At 34.9% G+C, this 20,954-nt stretch overlaps 1 protein-coding gene across 3 annotated transcripts in view; it reads right to left on the bottom strand.

The window, feature by feature from the left end:
* Positions 1-253: 253 nt before the first annotated feature.
* Positions 254-20,954, bottom strand: part of DPY19L3 (dpy-19 like C-mannosyltransferase 3) — a 91,230-nt gene continuing 70,529 nt past the window's right edge. For all 3 annotated transcript variants that reach the window (XM_023494155.2, XM_031954387.1, XM_031954388.1), the window contains 3 exons: positions 7,531-7,663; positions 4,574-4,732; positions 254-3,501 (listed from right to left, as the gene is read on the bottom strand). In XM_023494155.2, the coding sequence (XP_023349923.1) occupies positions 3,340-3,501; positions 4,574-4,732; positions 7,531-7,663 (454 nt within the window). In that variant the 3' untranslated portion in view covers positions 254-3,339. The remainder of the gene's footprint in view (positions 3,502-4,573; positions 4,733-7,530; positions 7,664-20,954) is intronic.

The raw sequence follows: 20,954 nt of genomic DNA on the forward strand, positions 1-20,954 counted from the left end.
GCAAAAACTGGATTTCCCCCGAAAGAAATGAACCCCTTGAAAGCAAGTACAGTCATTTTTATCTGGATAATGTCACTAAATCAAACACCTACAAATTGAAGATTCAACCCTAGCTAGCAGGGATATTAATAGCATGAATAAAAATAAAAATATAAGTTAAAAAACTGATAAAATGATCACTTCTCTCTAGCACAGGCTTATAGGTAGATTCCTTAAGCTTTGACCTTGAGAGAAATAAAAACCACTCCTCATGTGTGATTTAAAAGACCTTTATTTTAATATACAATCTTCACATGGTTCAGTATAACAAATTATAAAACAGTTTTCTATAAGATCTCACCCATAGGATGTTAAATCAGAAAGCCAATTATCACAGGAAAGTTAACAAGCTCCCCTCACAACAAAAAGTCTCCCTCTATGACCTGATAAATATTAACAATCCAGGCCTAATGGCTGTACTGAAAAAGAATATCATAGAACACCTTTGTCAGAACTGATGATTTGGGAGTATCAAAACTTTATTCCATTAAATATAAGGTTAAGACTAACCCCAAAATGGAATTTTTGCAAAATTAAGGTAAATTTTTACCATAAATTACCTGAAATTTTTGTGTCTGATACTAGTTAGAATTTTGTTTTCTTTAGAAAAAGGAATAAAATAAAAAATAAAACCCAAATTTCATGGGAAAGTAATTGTCTTTTAAATTTTTTAGAACAATATTATGAATTAGCTCATATTTCTGATCATCTCTAGTTTTATAAGACTACCATTCTAGTCCTGATAAAAAGACTTTAAATATACTCCAGTCCTTTAAAAATAAAAGGACAATGAAAAACTATGATGAGCATTAGTTAATTAAGTTTTTTTGACTACTAACTTTGGAGAGCCGTCTTTTGGTGCACCAAGACCCACTGATCTGAAGATATTACTAGATTTTGAGGCTCTCTCCAAGTACTAATTGCTTCTTATATGATGTCTATTAAGGTAAAAGTTAGGAAGGCCAGAGACTCAGGGATCTGCAGCAGCTGGCTCCAGGGTGGTGTCCAAGCTATTCATACAAACCTCAAGTCATGAGTTTCCTTGTTCTTCCCACTAGTCCAAGTTCCCTTCCTGAATATGCTACAGAGAGATTATAAAAGGGGCTCGACTCGAGCTCTGAAAATGTCCAAGTGATATCTGGGAGATCTATCTTTTAGGAAATTAAAAAATTCTACTGTACACGGTTCACAGTGTCTTGGAAAGAATAAGAATGTGTGGGCTCTGTCTGGCACATTTTTTTTCTTCTGGCACTTTATATTTTCCATGAAAATATTTGATCAACATGGAATGATTTGGCAACACTGTTACTGTTATATAAACTTAATAAAAAAGCATCTTGTGCCACTTATGTGACAATGAATAGCAGCAAAATGTCCATATAATTTCTCAGATGGTAAATCAACAACCAAATTCTTAAAAGGAATAGATGAATACTTGTGGGATGTTCCAGGTTTTGTTCAAATATATGAAAAGAGAGCTGATGATTTAAAAATTGAACCCCACAGTCTAACACAGTACCTTACATGTGCTTGATTTTCAATTATTGTAAGGCACTCAATGAAGAACTTACTGACCCATGCTGTCAGCTACAACAGGCATGCATCATTACTGGCTTAATTAAAGTTTTAATACTGATTAAAATGTTTTATTATTGTATTATGTTAAACTGCAGTGGACTCCAACCTCATTAAGGGATATAGGAAAGAATGATTTAGGAGCTTTGAATACACAATTTAATAGCCCAGCTACTGTCAAGTTTTGATTTAAATAAGTTTTGATAAAAGCTCACTATCCTTTTGTGTTCAACATGAAAGTTCAGAAAGATTCTGAATGCTACTTAATGAATATTTACTGAATATAAAATTATTTGAACATGTGACATATCCATCTCAATCCCTTTGGTAATGTACCTTAGAACAACTACAAGGGGAAGGCTTTTAAATCATTTGGCATTGGTGCATAGAGGACTGGTGAAAATTAATCTCATTAGCCATCTTGATTTAATTAAATGTACAATATGTTTTTTAGCAGCATCTTTCAAAATACTTTCATTAGAAATTAATTCTAACAGTAATCATCAGAAATTTCTTGAGCAGATACACATACTGCCAGAGGATGCTTACAAGTATTTCCGTATTGGGGTAGACTTAGAGGCACTTAATTACCTTTGAAAAAGGAAAAAAAAAAAAGATAGAAGGTACCTCATTAAGGTTGGAGCTGACATAAGTCACACTTGGTATGAAAATGCAGTTTGCCTAAAAATACCATAATAGTGACATAGTTAAGACAACATTTAAAAGTAGATAGATACCAAGCTGTAAAAATACAAAAGCTAAAACCAGAACACAGGTTACCAAAGTTAGGAAACCTGGCAATTTTAAAACAAGTACAAAATGAAATAAAATAATATCAATGGAAGGAAAAAGATTATAATAGTATAAATGTGCCTTAAAACAAAAACACCAAATAGTAATAAAACAAATACTAGTTGAAGATCCTATTGTGAAACAAAATAAGTCTTCCTACACACTTTCTGCCACTCCTAAGAACCCAAGATGCTTAACTGTAATACTCTTCTGTGCCTATTACTTTAAAAACTGTTTCAAATAAAAGATATCATGTTTTACTGAAGTGCTTACTCAAACACATATCAATGAAAAAATATCAAATAAATACACAGAGCCAATGTAATTTTTGAATGTGAAGAGCATGGAAACTTGAAATGTCTGTAAAGTTTACCCCAAAATAGGACAACAGTAAACTTTGTTTTTAACTGCCACACCATTATTAGTATATATATAATACTTCAATAGCATGAAATGATTAACTTGAAAGGATATTATTCACTAATTCTGTTACAAAGTCACTTGATTCAGTTCAATAAAATTGAAAACAAGTTTAAAAATATTTCCAATCCTAAGCAGATTCAGTATTCCCACCTGATTGGAAACAGCTCAAACAACAAAGTTTCAGTCACTGTTAGAAACACGATGAACAACAGTGGATAAAGTTAAAAGAAAAAGAAAAAGACAGTTTATGTAAAATACCTTCAAAAATATCAACACGCATGTAAACTTCTAGAGTACTTATTAACCTCACAGCATTAAATTACAGGTGAAATTCATTTACCAGGTACTCGTTTGTTGCTACAGAATGGGGCTACTCAAAATGGTGTGAAAAAGCTGCATGAGTCTAGTGAAGGCTCAAACTTGATTCATGACATAGGAATTTCATAGGAATTGGGCTTTAATAGAATGAAATTTCACCTGGATCAGAATAAAGAATTACCAAAAGTTGTATTATTTGTGCCTAGACAGTTTGTAAACATGGAATGTTTTATTCTGAAACACTCTGGTAAAGTGTGCAGAGTATGAAGGCAAGTTTCTTTTGATTTCTTCACAGAAGCGAGGATGCTTGGCAGGCTTTAAATCAGGATCATTCTCTCCTGGGCCATCCATTACCTAAGACCAAAATGAAAAATCATGTAAACTTAGAAAATATGCATAGCCACGAGTGGCTATCAGGATATATATGAGGCACAATTCAATTGAAAATGTTATAATTCTAATTTTAGAGCTTGAAGGTCATTAGAGATCATCTACCCCTCCGTCATTTGACATGTAGGAAAATTAAGGCCTAGACCTGTCAAAGGGACTGGATAAAGTCATACCATCTGTAGTAGAGGCAGGAATGTAACATAAGCCCAGATCACCTGTTTCTCTGTCCAGTTCTTTCACTTGTACCATATTGTTTTTCCAAGAAAATAAGATTCCTCTCTTTAGCCCAATAAATATATAAAGATGGCCATGATGTATGATGTACTTATCAGAAAGAAAAAGCTTACATTAAAAAAAAGTAAATATTGATACAGCAATACAATCTGTTAAGTCTAGAGGTCTTTGGTTCATGGTTTACCAAGAACATCAATAAAGATTATTCCAGGTCATCTTACCTCTGAGAAAAAATATGAGTCTTAACCTCATTTCTTCCTTCATGACTCATTCATGCCATTCAACAAATATTTATGTAGTGCTTAGTGTGCATATCATGTGACTGTCTTTTACATCTAACCCCTATGATCTACTATCCCTCTGAAACAATAAATAATATGAAAAAGAAAACAAGCTGGGTAATTTTTCTTGTCTCTTACAGGACTCAAATCCTAAAAGGTAAGGAAGGCCTTTCTTCTGATAATTCTTTCCAGGGCCTAGCAGAGCACCAGCCACCCTTTCCTTGGAATTGGCCAGGGAGAGTCACTTTGCTATTTCATATCTATAGACTAGAAAGTCATTTTTACCGAAATGTGGTATTGGTCACAAGAACTGCAAATACCTTAATAGGCCACTTCCATTGCCAGTCCTAGGAAAACAAATCAGTATGCATGTCTTAGTAACCAGTGGAACCTTACTAACTTACTCATATACATATGTAAAAATTAGTAACTAACCTGAAATCCTAAAGAGCCCATTAATTATTGTGACCTCTTATTCTCTCAAAGAGTACTCTATGAAAAAGAATGACTACTGTGCTTACATGTCCATTAGCTATGTCAAGCAAGTCTCGGAGACGGCAGCCCCTGCTATGCCTTCTTTCATAGCAAATGCTATCTTCCAAGATGACATAGTCTGTGCCAAAGGACTTCAGGAGGGAATAAACTTCCTCAGGAGATCTCTTTGCATATATCTGATAAACCTATCAAAATGAAAAGAAAATGGTGTAAGAGTATAGTTATCAAATCAGTAGAAAAAAAGCCATTTTTTTTTTTTTTTTTTTTTTTAAGAATCATGCTAAAGAAAAGGGGGGAATCCCTAGTAATATACCTGTAACATATAACTATTCAAAAATATAGTTAAAAGTTTCAGTTAAAAGCAATTCAATATTTATTAAATGCCTACTAAGTGTCCAGCAATATGATAGATGAATGAAACAAAAACAAATTAGTTCCTGCCTTCAAAGAGCTTACTGTTAAGAGAAAACAACACTTACAAGTAAATATAAAATAAATGCAAAGTAATTTCAGAGGCCAGGAAGCACTGAGAATTGAAAGAATCAAGAAAGGTTCCTTATAGAAAGTATTCACTCCTATTCCCAAGGAAGAGATGATATCTCTGTCTTTCTCATATAAGGCCCATTCTTCTATCTTTACTTTTGATTTAATCTCTTCTTTAACATAAGCAGTTTAATAAATCAATAATTCTTTCTCTTGTTCATCTTCAAACTTTTTCTATTTATTGATTTTCCCTGTCAACTAAAACACATGCAGGTATATGCCATACTTCTAAAATCTTTCCTTGACCTTAATATCCTCACAATCTATTATATCTTCAATATCTCCCTTTCACTGCAAATTTCTTAGAGGAAAAAAATCTTGATATATTCCCTCTTTATACTATACAGCTAACTTCTCAATCTTTTGTAGTTTAGTTTTCCAGCTTTACCTCCCTGGCTGATATTGTTTTCTCTTAATGGCCTTTTCTCAGCCCTTACTCTCTTTGCCCTCTCTAGGTAGCCTCTCATTCTGCTAAACAGCTCTGCCTCTTGGATACTTTTCTCTCTTCATTTCAGTGACACTATTCTCTCTCAGTTCTTCCCTATCTGTTGTGGATAACTGCTCACTCATTCTCAATTTCCTTTGATGGATTATTACTCCTCTCCTGTGCTCTTGGCACAGGTGTTCCTTGGAGCTCAGTCTTAGGCCCTTCTGCTTCTTTCTACATACTGTCTCTCAGCAATCTCATCAGTTCCTATGGCTTTAAGGATTATCTACATGACAAATCTATACAGATCAGGTTTGAAATTCTCTCCTGAATTCCAGTTCCAGAATCCCATCTGCATGCTAGATATTTTCTTCCAAATGTTCCACGACATTTCAAACACAGCATATCTTTTCTCTCCTAAATTATCTCTCCTCTATACTTCACAAATTCTTCTTGGGTATCACTATACACTCAGCTGTGTAAATCAAAAGTAGGGACTCCTTCCTCTTTCTCACACTCCTTTGTAATCAGTTATGAAGCCATTTCAAATCTACCTCCCCACTTCTCATGGCTATCCTTTTCTCTCTACTTATAGAACCATCACCTGTAATATTCTCTCTAAAATGTAATGTTCTCTGTTGAGGTTTTCTTGGGGTCTCTGGAAGCAGTCTCCATTTCAGTTCAGTAATCACCACATGAGTAGCCAGGGGTTAAGGTCCAAATCCTTTATTGTCTCTTTCAAAATCTTGACTTCTTGCCTGGGGCCCAGTTAGCTTTCTTAGAGGCCTATCTCTCTTCTAGGTTCCAAGAGCTTGAGCTCCTGCCACCAGTCCTTTGTCTTCTCTGCTTCTGCCAGCTTCTTGAAGTCCTCTTGAATGTGTCTTGGTTTCTGTGGGGGAGGCAGGAGGACCGCCATCACGGTCTCTGTCTTCCAGTTCTGATTCTGGCTGAGTTTGTCCGAGCTTATATGGTTTCTTATCAAAGGTGTTAATCTTGTAGAACTATAGTAAGTACTAAGTACATGTACTGAACTAGAGAACTGTTAAGCACCATGCTAAATAACCATTGTCTCTATCAAGTCCACTGATTTAGCACCTTGTTTCAAGTTCTAGACCATAACAACTACCCTAATTCAAACTCTCATCACCTTATATAGACGAGAAAAGCTTCTAGTTGGTCTGCCCCTTTTCTAATTCAGTCTATGCACAGCTGCTAAAATAATCTTAAAGCACAGGCTTGACCACATCACATACCCAGCTCTTAAACACCTTCAGTGGCTCCTAACTGACTACAAAATATAAATTCTCAAGTCTACTAACTTATCTTAACACCAAACTTTCAGCAAGCACCAAGATGAGAAGAGCCATTTATCCAAACATATGCTAATAGAGTCATAATAGGTAATTAGCCTTAAGTGCTTGGTTGTCTTATTCAAGCATACCTTTTTAGAGTTTCAGCCCTTTACATAGTCTTAAAACTATTCTCAGTCATCAATTCTTTGTTCCAGTGAAACTGATTTAACTTGTTCTATAACCTACATTCCTGATCTTACCTATGTACATTGGCACAAATCACACTACTCAAATCTTGAATTATCTTTTGCCTCATTTTTCACCTTTTAGAACCCTCATCTTTTGAAGAAACTGCCTTCTCAGTCAAGTTTTCTTTGATTTCTCTTCTCTCCCCTTTTCAATATTCCTTGTTTCATATTTAGCTACATTTGTATAAATGCTGTATCCTTCCAATAGAATGTAAGCTCTTTTGGGGCAGACTACTTTGTTTATGTCTTTTTATCCCTAACATAGTACATTACATATACAATATGACTAATCAGTATTTACTGAAATAAAATTAATACAAGAATTTTAAAAGCTGAATCCTCTGGATTAGTTTTTCTTCTAATTTTTAGCTCCTCTAAACTCCACATTATAGACATCCTGAATGAGATTCTATTTAATACCAAGCATAAGAAAAATCAGAACAACCTTGGCAGGCCAGTTAGAGGACACTAACCTCTTTTGTTCTCTCTCTTAGTCCTTTATCTTCATAGTGTGGGTGATTGGTTAAGGTCCTTCCTGTGCACAATTTGACTCCAGCTAACAACTGCATGCTTCCAGCAAATACAGCTTTCTTGGGAGTGTTTGATCTAAAAATGGTTTCCAAATTTTGGGAAAATCTTAAGTGTTAATTTAAGGAAAGACAATTTTAAAAATTCTTTCACCATTCTTCTGAATTCATTCAATCATGTTAACACATTTAAAATTAGGTAAGCCAAGACACATTCACACGATAGTGATTTCTAGTTGGAAGTTTACCAGAACAAACTACCAGGAAGTACCAAACTTAGGAATGTGTTCTGAGCTGCAAAAGACCTTAGAGATTTCCTACTCCCATCCTCTCATTTTACAGATGAACAAATTGATCCCAAAGACTAAATAGACAAACCATACAGATAACAGCAGAGGTGGGATCCAAACCAGGGCTTCTGACCCCAACTCCAGAGGCCATCATTCCATGTTGTAACAAGTTATGAAGCGTAACAAACTGTTTTTATAACATAGGTCCTGGACTGGCACCAGACCAACCAAAAGGAATTCAAGAGAGATTCACTCTTCCTTTGAATGGGGCTTCAGTGAAAAGATGCCTAGGGTAACACAGAATGTGATCTGTTGCTGAGAACAAATCTGAGTCCTGGAATGACAGCCCAACATCAAGTGCAGATTTCCAGGGCTTTCACTTGGTCTGAGGGCAAAATGGTCACCAACATTTTGTTTGAGTGCCTTTAATGACAGAATCTATAAAAACCACAGGAAGGAATAACCAACCCAGCAGCAGAGATGGTATTAGCATAATCACCCTCCCCCCCAAAGAAATCCTCTTTGTCTTCTTTTCTTTTCTACTTATCCTTAAGACATTTATTATATACCTATTATCTAGAGATATTTGTTATGCTATGCGTTAGAAATAACTTTTTTTTTAAAGGCACAGTTCCCACTCTCAAAGAACTAACATTCTAATGAGCAGAAAGAAGTAATGTCTATATCTAACCTAAATTATTTTTATGGAAAACTTGACAAAAACTAAAATAGATAAACCACATATAGAGTATATCATGTCCTCTTGGTTTAATTGAGGAATGATTAACCAAGTTGTAGTATATGGCTGTGATGTACTATAAGAAATGATGACCTCATTGATTTTATAAAAACATGGGCAGACCTGCAAGAAATAATGACAAGCAAAACCAAGAGAACATGGTATACAGTAATAGCAAAATTGTTTTAAGATCACTTTTGAATAAGCAATTCTGACTAGTACAAATACTGAACTTAATAAAAAAGAATACATGAAGGAACATCCAATCTGCAATCACAGAAAAAATTGTCAATAGGAGTAAATATAGAATGATTTTACACATATATAAATATTTGTGTTTAATGATAGATATCTATAGGAGCAGGGTCGGGGAGGGAAGAAAAAAGGGGAAAAAAAGAAAGTTACATGATGGATAACTCTTAATGATGGAAAAGGAAAAAAAAAAAAATAAAAGAAAGAACATACACAAAAGCTACACTTTTCTTTTTATGGGGGACACGTCTTTCCAATGCTGCCTGGGAGAAAATGTAACTATGTGCTTCTTGGAAGATGTAAGATACATTGAAAAACTTTTTCTTTTCCTTTTTGAAGCCAGAGCAGAAATAATGTGAGAATCAAATCTACAACAATGGCTTCTCTGTCAAAGTAGTTAACCTCTGTAAAATGGGGAAAATAATGGTGCCAAGCTCACCAGATTGCTTTGAAGTAGGTGGTACAGTGAATAACAGCACAGAGCCTGGACCCAGAAAAACCTGAATTCAAATTGGACCTCAGATCCTCCCTAGCTGAGTGACTCTGGGGAAATGGTTGAACCTCACTACCTCTCAGTTTGTTCCTCTGTAAAATGGTAAATGCTGAAGGGTATGGGAGAAAAGGGGGAGGGGTGGTGGTGGCAATCAGCCACTCTCCACCTAGATTCTACTGCTCCAGAAGATAAACAATAAATATGTCTCTCTGCCTGAAAAAGACCTAGAGTTTGCTTGTCCAAATGGGTATCCAAAAGATTATAGTTTGGGAACTACTGTGAATTAGTGCATTTTTTTTTTTTAACATCCTTGCTGTTTCTTGAAGAAATTGAACACAAATAAATGAAGTTCAAGTTAATGAACAAATTGTTCTCATATAATAGTTGCATTTGAACAAATTTGAGTTTTGAAAATAAGCATTACAACAGAATTAATTACACCAAGAATTTACTTAATAAATGTTTTACTGAGCAGAATTCATAAGAGGAAGCTCTAATCTTAAGTTTTAGGAGATTTAGTACCCAAATACACTACTTTCTAAGATAAACAGGAGATTTAGTACTCAAATATTCTTATTTCTAAGATAAACTATATCACAATCATCTCTCACAAAGACTTTCTTATTTAAAAGGTAGGGAAATATATGCAGAAAAGACAGCATGATTGATTTAGAGTCTCAAGAGACAGAGCATACTCCCTTATTAAAATGATGAGGAAATTAAGGCTCGAAGAAGTTAACAACTTGGCCAAGTTTACAGGGAGGTCTCTTGCCATTAAACCACACTGACTCCATATATTTCAGCTTCCTTGCCAATGATGACTATATTGAACAGTAAGAACACTGTCATGCAGAACAGGAAGGAGAGAACTATTTCCAAATAATACTACTTTGGTAAACTCCTTAAAGGTCACTTTTTTTAAAATGAAAGAGAAGGGATAGAGATATTCTTCACATCTTTGGCTAGGGAGAGAATTCTTAGCCAAATAAAAGGACAAAAGTAATCATGAAAGACAAAAGAGACAATTTCAAGCATGAAAAATTCAGAGAAACATAAAAAGATTTATATGAACTGTTATGGAATAAAGTAAGCAGAATAAAAAATATCAATATGCATAATGATAATTTAAAAAAAAAAAAAAGAAAACACACTGAAATGTAGTCAGTTTCTAAATAACTACGATAACTAGTCTTGTTTCCAGAGAACAGCTAGTGAAACATATCTCAGTCTTCACAGCAGTCAGTCAACAAGCACTTATTGAGCATTTACCATGTCCAAGTGTGAAGGTAACCTATGAGTTTGGAGTAAACATCTTCTCTCCAGAAAAAAAGTAACTTTAGAGGTCAAAGAAACAAAGCTACAAAGTGGTGTATAGAGACACATTCTCAGTATGTATTTTAATCAATAATAGTATGAGTCTTAGTGATTTCTATCTTGAAGGAAGCCTTCACTATCTTAAGAGATATCCAGCCCTATCAGAATATTCTGATGAGATTAACTATAGAGAAAACCTCTTTCTAATGGTTAACAACTTCTCCCCCAAATCACCTGATACTCTATCCCTATGACTCAATCTCACAAATAAGAAAAGAGATTGAATAGTTACAAAAGAGATTGAATTGTTCCTTTTGTCAAGTGTAACATCAGCTCTCAGGCTATATATATATCTCCATTGTTCATGGAGTTCTATCTACCTTGTAATTGCCCAATGATGCTTAAACTTTTTAATCTCCTAATTTTGCCTTTTTGCCTTTTTTATTAACTGCCAGTCAAAGGACTAACCTTTAGAAGAACTGTTATATGATGAGGATCCTCATCTGAGACAGAGCAGAAAGCTAAGGTGGTGAAAAAAGGAAGGGACTTGCCTGAATTCTCTCTAATACCCTTCTGAACATCTTTAAATGACATTAAACAATTCCTGGAGCAGCAGAACCTACAAAAGGATGGGATGAAATAATTTTCTAGCTAAAGAAAACTTAGAAAGTCAGCAGGAAAGTGGGGAGAGTGGAACATGGTTCAGCCCAGGCCATGCCAGCATAGAACCAGTCCCAGCAAACCTTGGGGAGAAAATGAATTAGCAGTGGCAGCAGTTGCTTCTGGAGTTCTCAGCCCACATACAGTAAGGGAGTCGAACAACTGGTCAGAAGGAGATTATAGGAGGCTTTTTGTTAGCAATGAGGCAGACCTGTGTGGCTTTGCCTATACTTGGATCCAGATTCTAGTCCTAGATGGCAGTCCCAGCATGAGGAAGAGAGCTTGTAAACACAGTGGAGCAGTTTCATGAAAGAAAAGAATGCTTGTGGTCACTCACACACATTGGGTATGAAATGTGTGTGCTATGTCCAGGAGAATAGTAAACACTTCTCCTTACATTGTACCATCTTGGAACAATTGGAAACTTCAGGTCTTTAGAAATATCTTTGAAAGTAGCTGCATAAAAACCTTGAAGCTTGGGACAGTTCAGATTCCACCCTGGAAACAGAGTCCTATCTTAACAAAGAATTAAAAATAAGTAATGGGCTGGGAAAATGAGCAAACAAAAGAAAAAAATTGACCACTGAAAGTTATTATAGTGTCAAGGAAGATCAAAACACAAGAGAAGATAACAAAGTCAAAGTTCCTACATCCAAAACCTTCAAGAAAAATAGGAATTTGTCTCAGGTCATGGAAGAGCTCAAAAAAGATTTTGAAAACCAAGTAAGAGAGATTGAGGAAAAAACTGAGAAGAGAAATAAGATTAATGCAAGAAAATCAGGAAAAATGAGTCAATAGATTGGTAAAGGAGACACACAAAAAATTGAAGCAAATAATGCCTTAAAAACCAGATTAGGCCAAATGAGAAAAAGAAATACAAAATGAGGAGAAGGATGCCTTAAAAAGCAGAAGGGGTCAAATGGAAAAAGAGGCACAAAAGCTCACTGAAGAAAATAATTCCTTAAAAATTAAAGTTGAACAGATGGAAGTTAATGACTTTATGAAAGAATCAAAAAACAACCAAACAAAGCCAAATGAATGAAAAAAAAAGACAATGTAGAATATCTCATTGGAAAATAACTGGCCTGGAAAACAGACCCAGAAGAAATCATTTTAAAATTACTAGATTACCTGAAAGTCATGATTTTAAAAAAAGAGCCTAGACATCATCTTTCAAGAAATTATCAAAACCAACTGCACCAACATTCTAGAACCAGAGGGTCAAAAAGAAATTGGGAGAATCCGCTGATCACTTCTTGAAAGAGATCCCCAAAATGAAAACTCCCTGGAATATTATAGCCAAATTCCAGAGCTCCCAGCCAGAAAGAAACAATTCAAGTATCATGAATATATCATAAAGAAGTCATGAAGATTTAGTAGATTATACATAAAAGATATGGCTTGGAATATGATATTCTGGAAGGCAAAAGTATTAAGATTACAACCAAGAATCACCTACCCAGCGAAACTTAGTGTAATCCTTCAGGGGAAAAATGGGTATTCAATGAAGTAGAGAACTTTCAAGCATTCTTGATGAAGAACTGAATAGAAATTTTGACTTTCTAATACAAAACTGAAGAGAAGCATAAAAAGGTAAACAGGAAAGAGAAATCACAAGGGACTTAAATAAGGTTAAACTTTACAATCCTCCATGTGAAGATGATACTTGTAACTCAAAAATGTTCTCATTATTGGGGAAATTAGAGATATAGAGGCAGAGGACATAGGTCTGGGTTGAATATGAAGGAATGCTACCTAAAAAATAAAATTAAGGGATAAAAGAGGAATGTACTAGAAGAAAGGGAAATGAAAAGATGGAATGGAGTAAATTATCTTAAATAAAAGGCAAAAAAACCCCTTTTACACTGGAGAGGAAGAAGAGAGAGATGAGAGGAAGTGAGTGAACCATCAGAATTAGCTCAAAGAGGGAATAACATACATACTCAATTGGAAATAGAAATCTATCTTACCTTACAGAAAAGGAGGGGAAGGAGATAAATAAAGGGGTAGAACAGAGTGATGATAGAAGGGAGAGCATACTGGTGGAGGGAACAGTCAGAAACAAACACTATTGAAGAAAAAGAAGGTGAAAGGAGAGGGAGAATAGAATAAGTAGGGAGAAAGAAGATGGAAGGGAAAAGCAACAGTAGCTGGAAAAAATTTTTTGAAGCAAATTTCTTTGTTAAAAGTCTCATTTCTCAAAATATAGAGAACTGCGTTAAATTTTTAAAAATAAAATCCATTTTCCAAATGATCAAAAAGTTTTCAGATGAAGTAATCAAAGGTATCTATAGTCATATGAAAAATTGCTTTATTCATTATTAATTGGAGAAATGTAAATTGGAGCAATTCTGAGGTACTATTTCATACCTATTAGAGTGGTTAAGAGGATAGAAAAGGAAAATTACAAATGCTGGAGGGAATGTGAGAAAACTGAGATAATCAACGTGCTGAAATTGATGACGTGAACTGATTCATTCATTCTTTAGAACCATTTGGAACTATGTTCAAAAGGCTAAAAAATCATGTGTACCCTTTGCTGTACCAATTCTTCTACTAGATCTCTCTCCCAAATGAGATAAAAAGCAAAAATGAAAAGGATCTATATTACAAAAATATTCATAGCAGCTTTTTTCTGGTGGCAAAGAATTGGAAACTGAGGGGACGATCATCAGTTGGGGAATGGCTGAACACACTGTGATATATGTTTATGATGGAATACTGTTGAATGATAAAAAATAATCCAGTTTTAGGTAATTTATTAGCTTTGTGATCCTGGTAAAGTCATTTAACCTCTGTTCATCTAAGCAGCCTCATCTATAAAATGGAGATAATAATAGCACCTACCTATAAATGTTTAATTACTGACTGATCAACCTCCCAGAGTTGTTATGAAGTTATAAGAAAAAAATTTGTAAAGACTTTTGAAATCCTTAAAAGTGTTATCTAAATGCTAGCTATCATCTCAAGGACATTCTAACAGGAAGACAATCTATAAATAACTACATACATACAACAGATATCTGGCATAAGTCAGGAGTTTCCACAGACAGACTTCAGGTCCTTCATGAACGTGAATGGGAAAAAAAAAATCATCTTTTTTTCAATAACCTTTAACTAAAATTTAGCATTTCCCTGAATTATTTAAAAACAATTCTATAAGCATTATTGGATTTAGAAAAGGAAATATGAATATGTAGGGGAAAAAAAGAATAGGAACCCCTGATATAAATGGAAGATGATATCAGAATAAAGGGACTAAAGTAAGGGGGATTAAAAAAAAGAGGGACTTGGAAGATCTGTACCTCCTGCAGAAGGTAGGCAAGTAAAGTAAAGGTAAGAGATAACTGGTGTGAATTCTGTTGAGTGTCAATAATTTCACTAGCAGCAACAAACTTTTCTTTCTCTAGAAGCGATAGATCTGAGCTCTACAAAAATATCAAACTACTTGATCACATAACAAAACTGCACTGAAATCTTTGCTCTTCATTTAAAATAGAATTTGTATCAACCATCTTAAATAAGCTCCCACCATCACTATTAATAAGCAGGCAGCCATGCTTAGTCAAGCATAGTACTCTAGATGCGAATGAAGCTATTATGATTCCTGCCCTCATGCAATTCTGTCAAAAGGATATTTAACTATAGACATCTATCTTCCTCTTCTCTTCTGCACTGGAAAATGGGGGAACAGAGACTGTTATTACAAGTAATAACAATTCTCCACAGAGACAAAAAGAGCCAAAGCTCATAGCAGACTAGAAAAATGAATTCACAAAATAATGCTGTTTTTGGTTTCCCTTATTGTGCTAACTGGGAAGAGGGGAGATTAGGAGCAAGGTACAAACCAGTAATGAGCATGAGCAGGTGGACTTGGCCTGGCTCAGTATATGTGAGAAGGAGCTTGCTTCTGGAAATGAGCAGTAATGTAGAATGCAAAGGCCTGGCTCTCCACCTCAAAGAATGCACCAGTATTATCCATTTCCCAGCAGAAGAAAAAGCTTTTTGGTCAAATTGCTGAACTAGAACTGGGAATGCCTACAAAAGGCCATAATGGAGAAATTCACTCTTTTCTTCCTGCTGGTCAAGAAGAGTAAGGAACACACTGGAGTTCTGAACAAATAGTGGAAAGATATCCTTTTTTTACCCTCCACCAGGCCAAGCAGTGAATATATGGCTTCCGATGCAAGCCAGTGTCTAAAATAGGATAATTTCCTGTTTGTGCCTCTATTTTCTTAGTAAGGGGTCTTGTGAAACTTCAAAACATCAGAGAAACAGAGGTTCATTCATAGTCTATCCTCGCATTTGCCAGTAGCCAGCCTTCATCACGATCTGGAGTGACTTGCTTGGCTCAGCCTAGTAGCAGAACAGAATCTTGCAGTATGGGATTGACTTGTCAAGAGGCTTTTTTTTTTTTTTAATCACATTCAGAAGTGAACTTGGGAGAGTAAATGCTTTGTAAAAACTGATTTAAGCTTAAGCCTCCTCTCCCCAGAGATTGAGGTGGCATAGAGTAGAATGTGACTCCCATTCAGGGAAGGGGGCGTTGTACTTCTCTTCTTTTTTATAGCTTCTTGATAAATATTCCTTTGTAACAGTGAATTATGTTAAGTGGTTACAAATTATTTCGAGGAGAAAGCAAATGGTTAATATTGAAATTGAAGTGCTAATTACTTGGTCAAATAATATTAGAAATACTAGTAAAAGATACAATACTATAGCAGATTATAAGTACTAAACCATTTAATTGCAAATGTTACCTTAAAAGGAACTGGAATAACAGAAATCTTAAAAATTAATAATTGCTGCTGATTGGGGCTCAAGCTGACAGCATTAAATTAAAACCCTACTGCTCCTCAGAGCCCTGAGAGATGGAGACACACGACTTATGGCTGCAAGTGAGGACTGGGAGATAAATTCAAAACTGCACTACATGTGGAGCCTCATCCAGTATAAAAACCCCTGAGCCCTTTCTAGTTGTGGGGGCCTGCTTGAGAGATTCTTTTCTCAGGCCTTTAATTTTTGGATTCCTAATTTTGAGAATATACTAGAGAAAAATAATCATTTTTTCTTTGTTACAACCAATTCATTCTAGTGTATTTCCTTTAAAAATCAGACCAGATCCTTCTAAAATGATTTTTTTATAGCTAAACATTTAAGAACTGATACTTGATATAGCTGTATCTGCAAGACATGAGCATTTCACTGACAATTGTTTTCAGTTTTTCTTAAGCTTTTAAACAGTCTTGGCCTGCTTGTCTAACTATGAAATCTATAAGGTCTGTTGGCCTAGAAATCCAGAGAAATCAATCCAGAATAATTCCTTTGGAAAGCCTCACATTTACTTGTTCAAGACTTCTTGATGCAGTTCTTCCCAAACTGACCCTGCTTGTTTTTTCTGTTGGGAGAATGTGGAATTCCACTTGGATTGTCTTTGCAGTGATGAAATCAGTTGGAGAATCTGGTGTGTGCCTTGTGTAGAAAGAGGACACTTAGAGGTTTTGTCTGAACCTCCAGCTAAGTTTTTCCTAGGAATCTTAGAATCCCTGTAGAGAAGTTCTGAAGATTAAGGAAGGGGAGGAGGGGAGGTTTGCCTTTCCCTCACACCAGGTGTCTTGTGAGTGCATGACATTCTAAACAATGTCTGGAAGGTGACCATATTCTGTTTGCATCTTCTTTCTAACTATACAGGATCTTATGAGACTTCATGCATTTGGAGAACAAAGATCCAGTGATGGAAATCTGTATCAGAGAGCAGCCCAGTCTAGTGGTCAATCTATTTGACCAAAGTTATCATTGGATCAACCCAGTAGCCAGATAACTGTTTTGCTTTGAGGGAATAATTTATCCTGTGGCAATGCCATATTTGGAAATGAACTTGTTGGAGCCAATGCTTTGTAGCTAAAATGCTTCAAGTTTGAGACTCCTTTCCTCCCCAAGGTAGTAGACAGACAAGTGAGTCCCTAGTTTAAGGAAATGTCTTTGTACTTTTGTTCTTGCTGTATCTTCTTAGTAAATATTCCTCTGTAAAAGTTAATTGATACTAATTGCTTATCAGTGATATCATGAGAGATAAAAACAAATGGTCAAACAACACTAATCCATGGGTCAATGTGATATAGAAAAGATTCTAAATATAATGAACAATCAATAGATACTGGAAATACAGTGGAAATGGAGGCTCAAACTGATAATGACAGAGGAAATCTCAGTGCTCTTTAAGGATACCCTCAGAACTCTGAGAGGAGATGTACCCATGTGTCCTCTGAAGAGTTGACTTACTAATGTAAAAAAGAGATGAGATAAAGCCACCCAGCATCTATATATGGGCTTCATTTACCTAAGACTTATTTTGAAATGGTGTCTTTCTTGGTAATAGTCATCAATAAATGAATTTTAAGGTACATATTATTTCAAGATCCACTACTGAATTACATGTTTGAATTTCAAGTTAAACATTCTAAACCAGAAAGCTTGACTCAGCAAAGTTCACTTATTTAAATTCTGTACTGAGACAGAATACCTTTATATAAACAAATAATTGGCATTAAAACCAGTGCAAGCAAAATCAATAAATATTTGTTGAATGTTCACTGTGTATTAGACTAATTTGAAAGGGATACAAAGAAATGTAAGGCATTTTCTGTATCCTCAATTTACAATCTAAAAGGAGATAAGAAAATCAAATAAAGCTAAATAATTAAAATCCAGAAAACATTGACTGATATGTAATTCAGATTCAAGAAGTTCAGGAGGGGAAAAGTCATTATTACATAGATTTTAGAATTTAGAAGTGGAAGAGGTCTTTGAGCAAGGATCATAATTTGGAGTCTGTGAACTTAGATGGGGGGAAAACTCCAAGACCAACTTGTAACTGAAAGTTAGCATTTCCTTACATTATAAGGAGAGGCAACAAAGCATATTTCTGAAAATGGGTACATATACTTCACTAGGCTGCCAAAGAGATACAAAAAAGTTAAGAAATTTTGTTTTAGAGATTACTTAATCCAATGGAGATGAAACAAAAACCTAGCAAGGGTCTTGCAGCCATTGTTCTGTGTGGATGAGAGGCAGTTCATTAAGATTGCAGATCAGGAGGAGGAAACTATTTCATCTAGTGCACTCCCCTCATTTTAAAGATGAACAAACTAGAATCCAGAGAGATAATTTGGCCAAGATCAAACCCATAGTTAATGTAGAACCAGTCTTACCAGGTTAATAATTCACATCCTTAATAATAGAATATCTAACTTTATGATGTCCTCCCTTTTCTACCATTTTCTACCTAAGGCAGATAGATGCTCATTCTTAAACAAGAAGCATAGTTTATATTTATTTTAGGGTCTCTAAAGCAAATGTGAGATGTGAAATCAGAACTTCTGAACTCAAATATAGAGCTCTTTTCACATGCCACACTGCTTCTTTTGTCTTGCTATGAACATTAGTCATAATTGGAAAGGCTGTATCATAGATAACTTGTTTCTAGTGCATCAATGCTACACATTGGACTTTGTAAATTATTACACTATATTCACTTTTATTAAGTATCTTGACAACAAAAATCTGGTAAAAATCTAAGAGCTGTAACTTCCTCAAGGTTAATTATTAATACTGTAGCTTTATAAACCACTAAATTCTGACAACTGCAGAAGCTGTGGTCTACCTTTCTCAGTTTATAAAACAATTGTATTTGAAACTGTAGAATTCTGATCCTTCCCCTTTCCTCCCACCTGCTCTATTGCCAAGGTCTGTTGATTTCACCTTTGTATTCTGTCTCCTATGCATCCTCTTCTCTCTTCTGACACAGTCACCATACTGGTAGAGGCCTTCATCTCCTCCTGCCTGGCCTGTTACAATAGTTGGTAAGTTGGTCTGACTACCACAAGTCTCTCTTCACTCCAGCCCATCCTCCCTTCACATGTCAAGTGATCTTCCTAAAGCACAAATTTGAATATGTCACTACATCCCTCACCCCTACACCCAACTTCAGATTCAGATACTAGCACATACTAGGCCCTTAATAAATGTTTATCGACTGAGTTTCTTTAAGTATTTTAGTTTATCCTTAATGAAAACAAACCCATAGCCACTGGATTTTCTGTTATAAAATTATCAAACAAAGAAATAAATGCTTGTTAGAACTTAACTTTAAATTAGTATATGACAGGTAGAGTTCCTCTTTCATGAATATTTCCACCTGATAATGTCTCTTAACGGTTGTGGTCTGTATCTAAAACAGCTAATGTGTTTCAAATCACTGAATGACACTTCTCTATTATAGAAAAACGAAGCAATTTTTACAAATGTCTGAACAAATGATGTATAAAATGAAAGGATAATTTGTTTTTATAGCTTTCTGCCAAGCTCCATAGCAGGCTGCCCAACCTGCAAACAATTTATTCTGTAAGAAATGTCACTAAATAATGACAAGGACTCACAGGTCAAACTGATTTACATTATATAATTTAAATGTCATTCCAAACAGACCTGATGGCATTTTGAACAAATAATCTCATTTATTTTTGAAGCTCTAAGCCTCAACAAGTTAATTACTGTTGAACTAATGGGTAAACTGAGCATTATAATGTAACATATGAATATTTGCTTTATCTACACTTCAAGAATTTATAGAATTATGCAAATATTAAAGAATGATTCATTAAAAATAAGAGGTTTAAAGGCATTTAAGGTCTAAACTTAACCTGTTTCATATTTAAAACATGTAGTAATTCACTCTGCTCTGGTTAAACTGCTTAAGAAAACTTGGTGAATTTGTTTTTTAAACCGAAGGAAAAATTATTGCATCTGTAAGTTTCATTTAAGGAAACAAAGTACTGCTAAAGAAATTCTATCACAACCACAATGATAAAAGATCCAACTCTCTAAGCCCATTTTTCTTCATTGTATCATATCAGAAGAAATCCATAAAGCAAGAAAAGAAATGCTGTGCTATTGAGAAGAGGTATAAACTAGTGAATTGGATGGCAGATGTCTTTAATAAAAGGAAATTTACTTTTATATATACACAAAAGGAAAACTCTTTAAAAAACAAACAAACAATAATGCCTTATACTTTAGTTGGAATTGATATCCAGAAGGAAATCACAGGTTTCAGTTGGTTTAGTGTTGGCACAGAAAAGATCATATGAATGAATGAATGAAAAAGCATTTATTAAGACTGTATTATGCTAAGTGCTAGGCTAAAAAACTGCAGTTACAAACATAAAAGCAAAAAGTAATCTTTCCTCCTAAGGACTTTTACAATCTTCTCTTTCTTGGTGACCTCATCAGTTTCACTGGCTTTAATGATCATCTCTATGCTGATTCCTAGATCTATATATTTAATCTTTTTCCTGAATTTCAACATCACCAATTCCTAATTTACATTTCAAACTGGATGTCCTAGAGGCATCTCATGGACTCATCTACGTCCAAAACAAAACTTATCTTTTTCTAAGTTGGCCCCCTTCCTAACATCACTCCTTCACTTCAGTTTATCCTCCACACAGTTACTGAAGTTATTTTCCTTAAATTCAGATATGGCTATGTCACTTCCCAATTCAAATTCCAGAAGTTCTGTTACCTTGAAGACTAAATATGTACTTTACTGTTTAGTTTTTAA

This window comes from Sarcophilus harrisii, chromosome 2, assembly GCF_902635505.1.
Source record: "Sarcophilus harrisii chromosome 2, mSarHar1.11, whole genome shotgun sequence".
Lineage (NCBI taxonomy): Eukaryota > Metazoa > Chordata > Mammalia > Dasyuromorphia > Dasyuridae > Sarcophilus > Sarcophilus harrisii.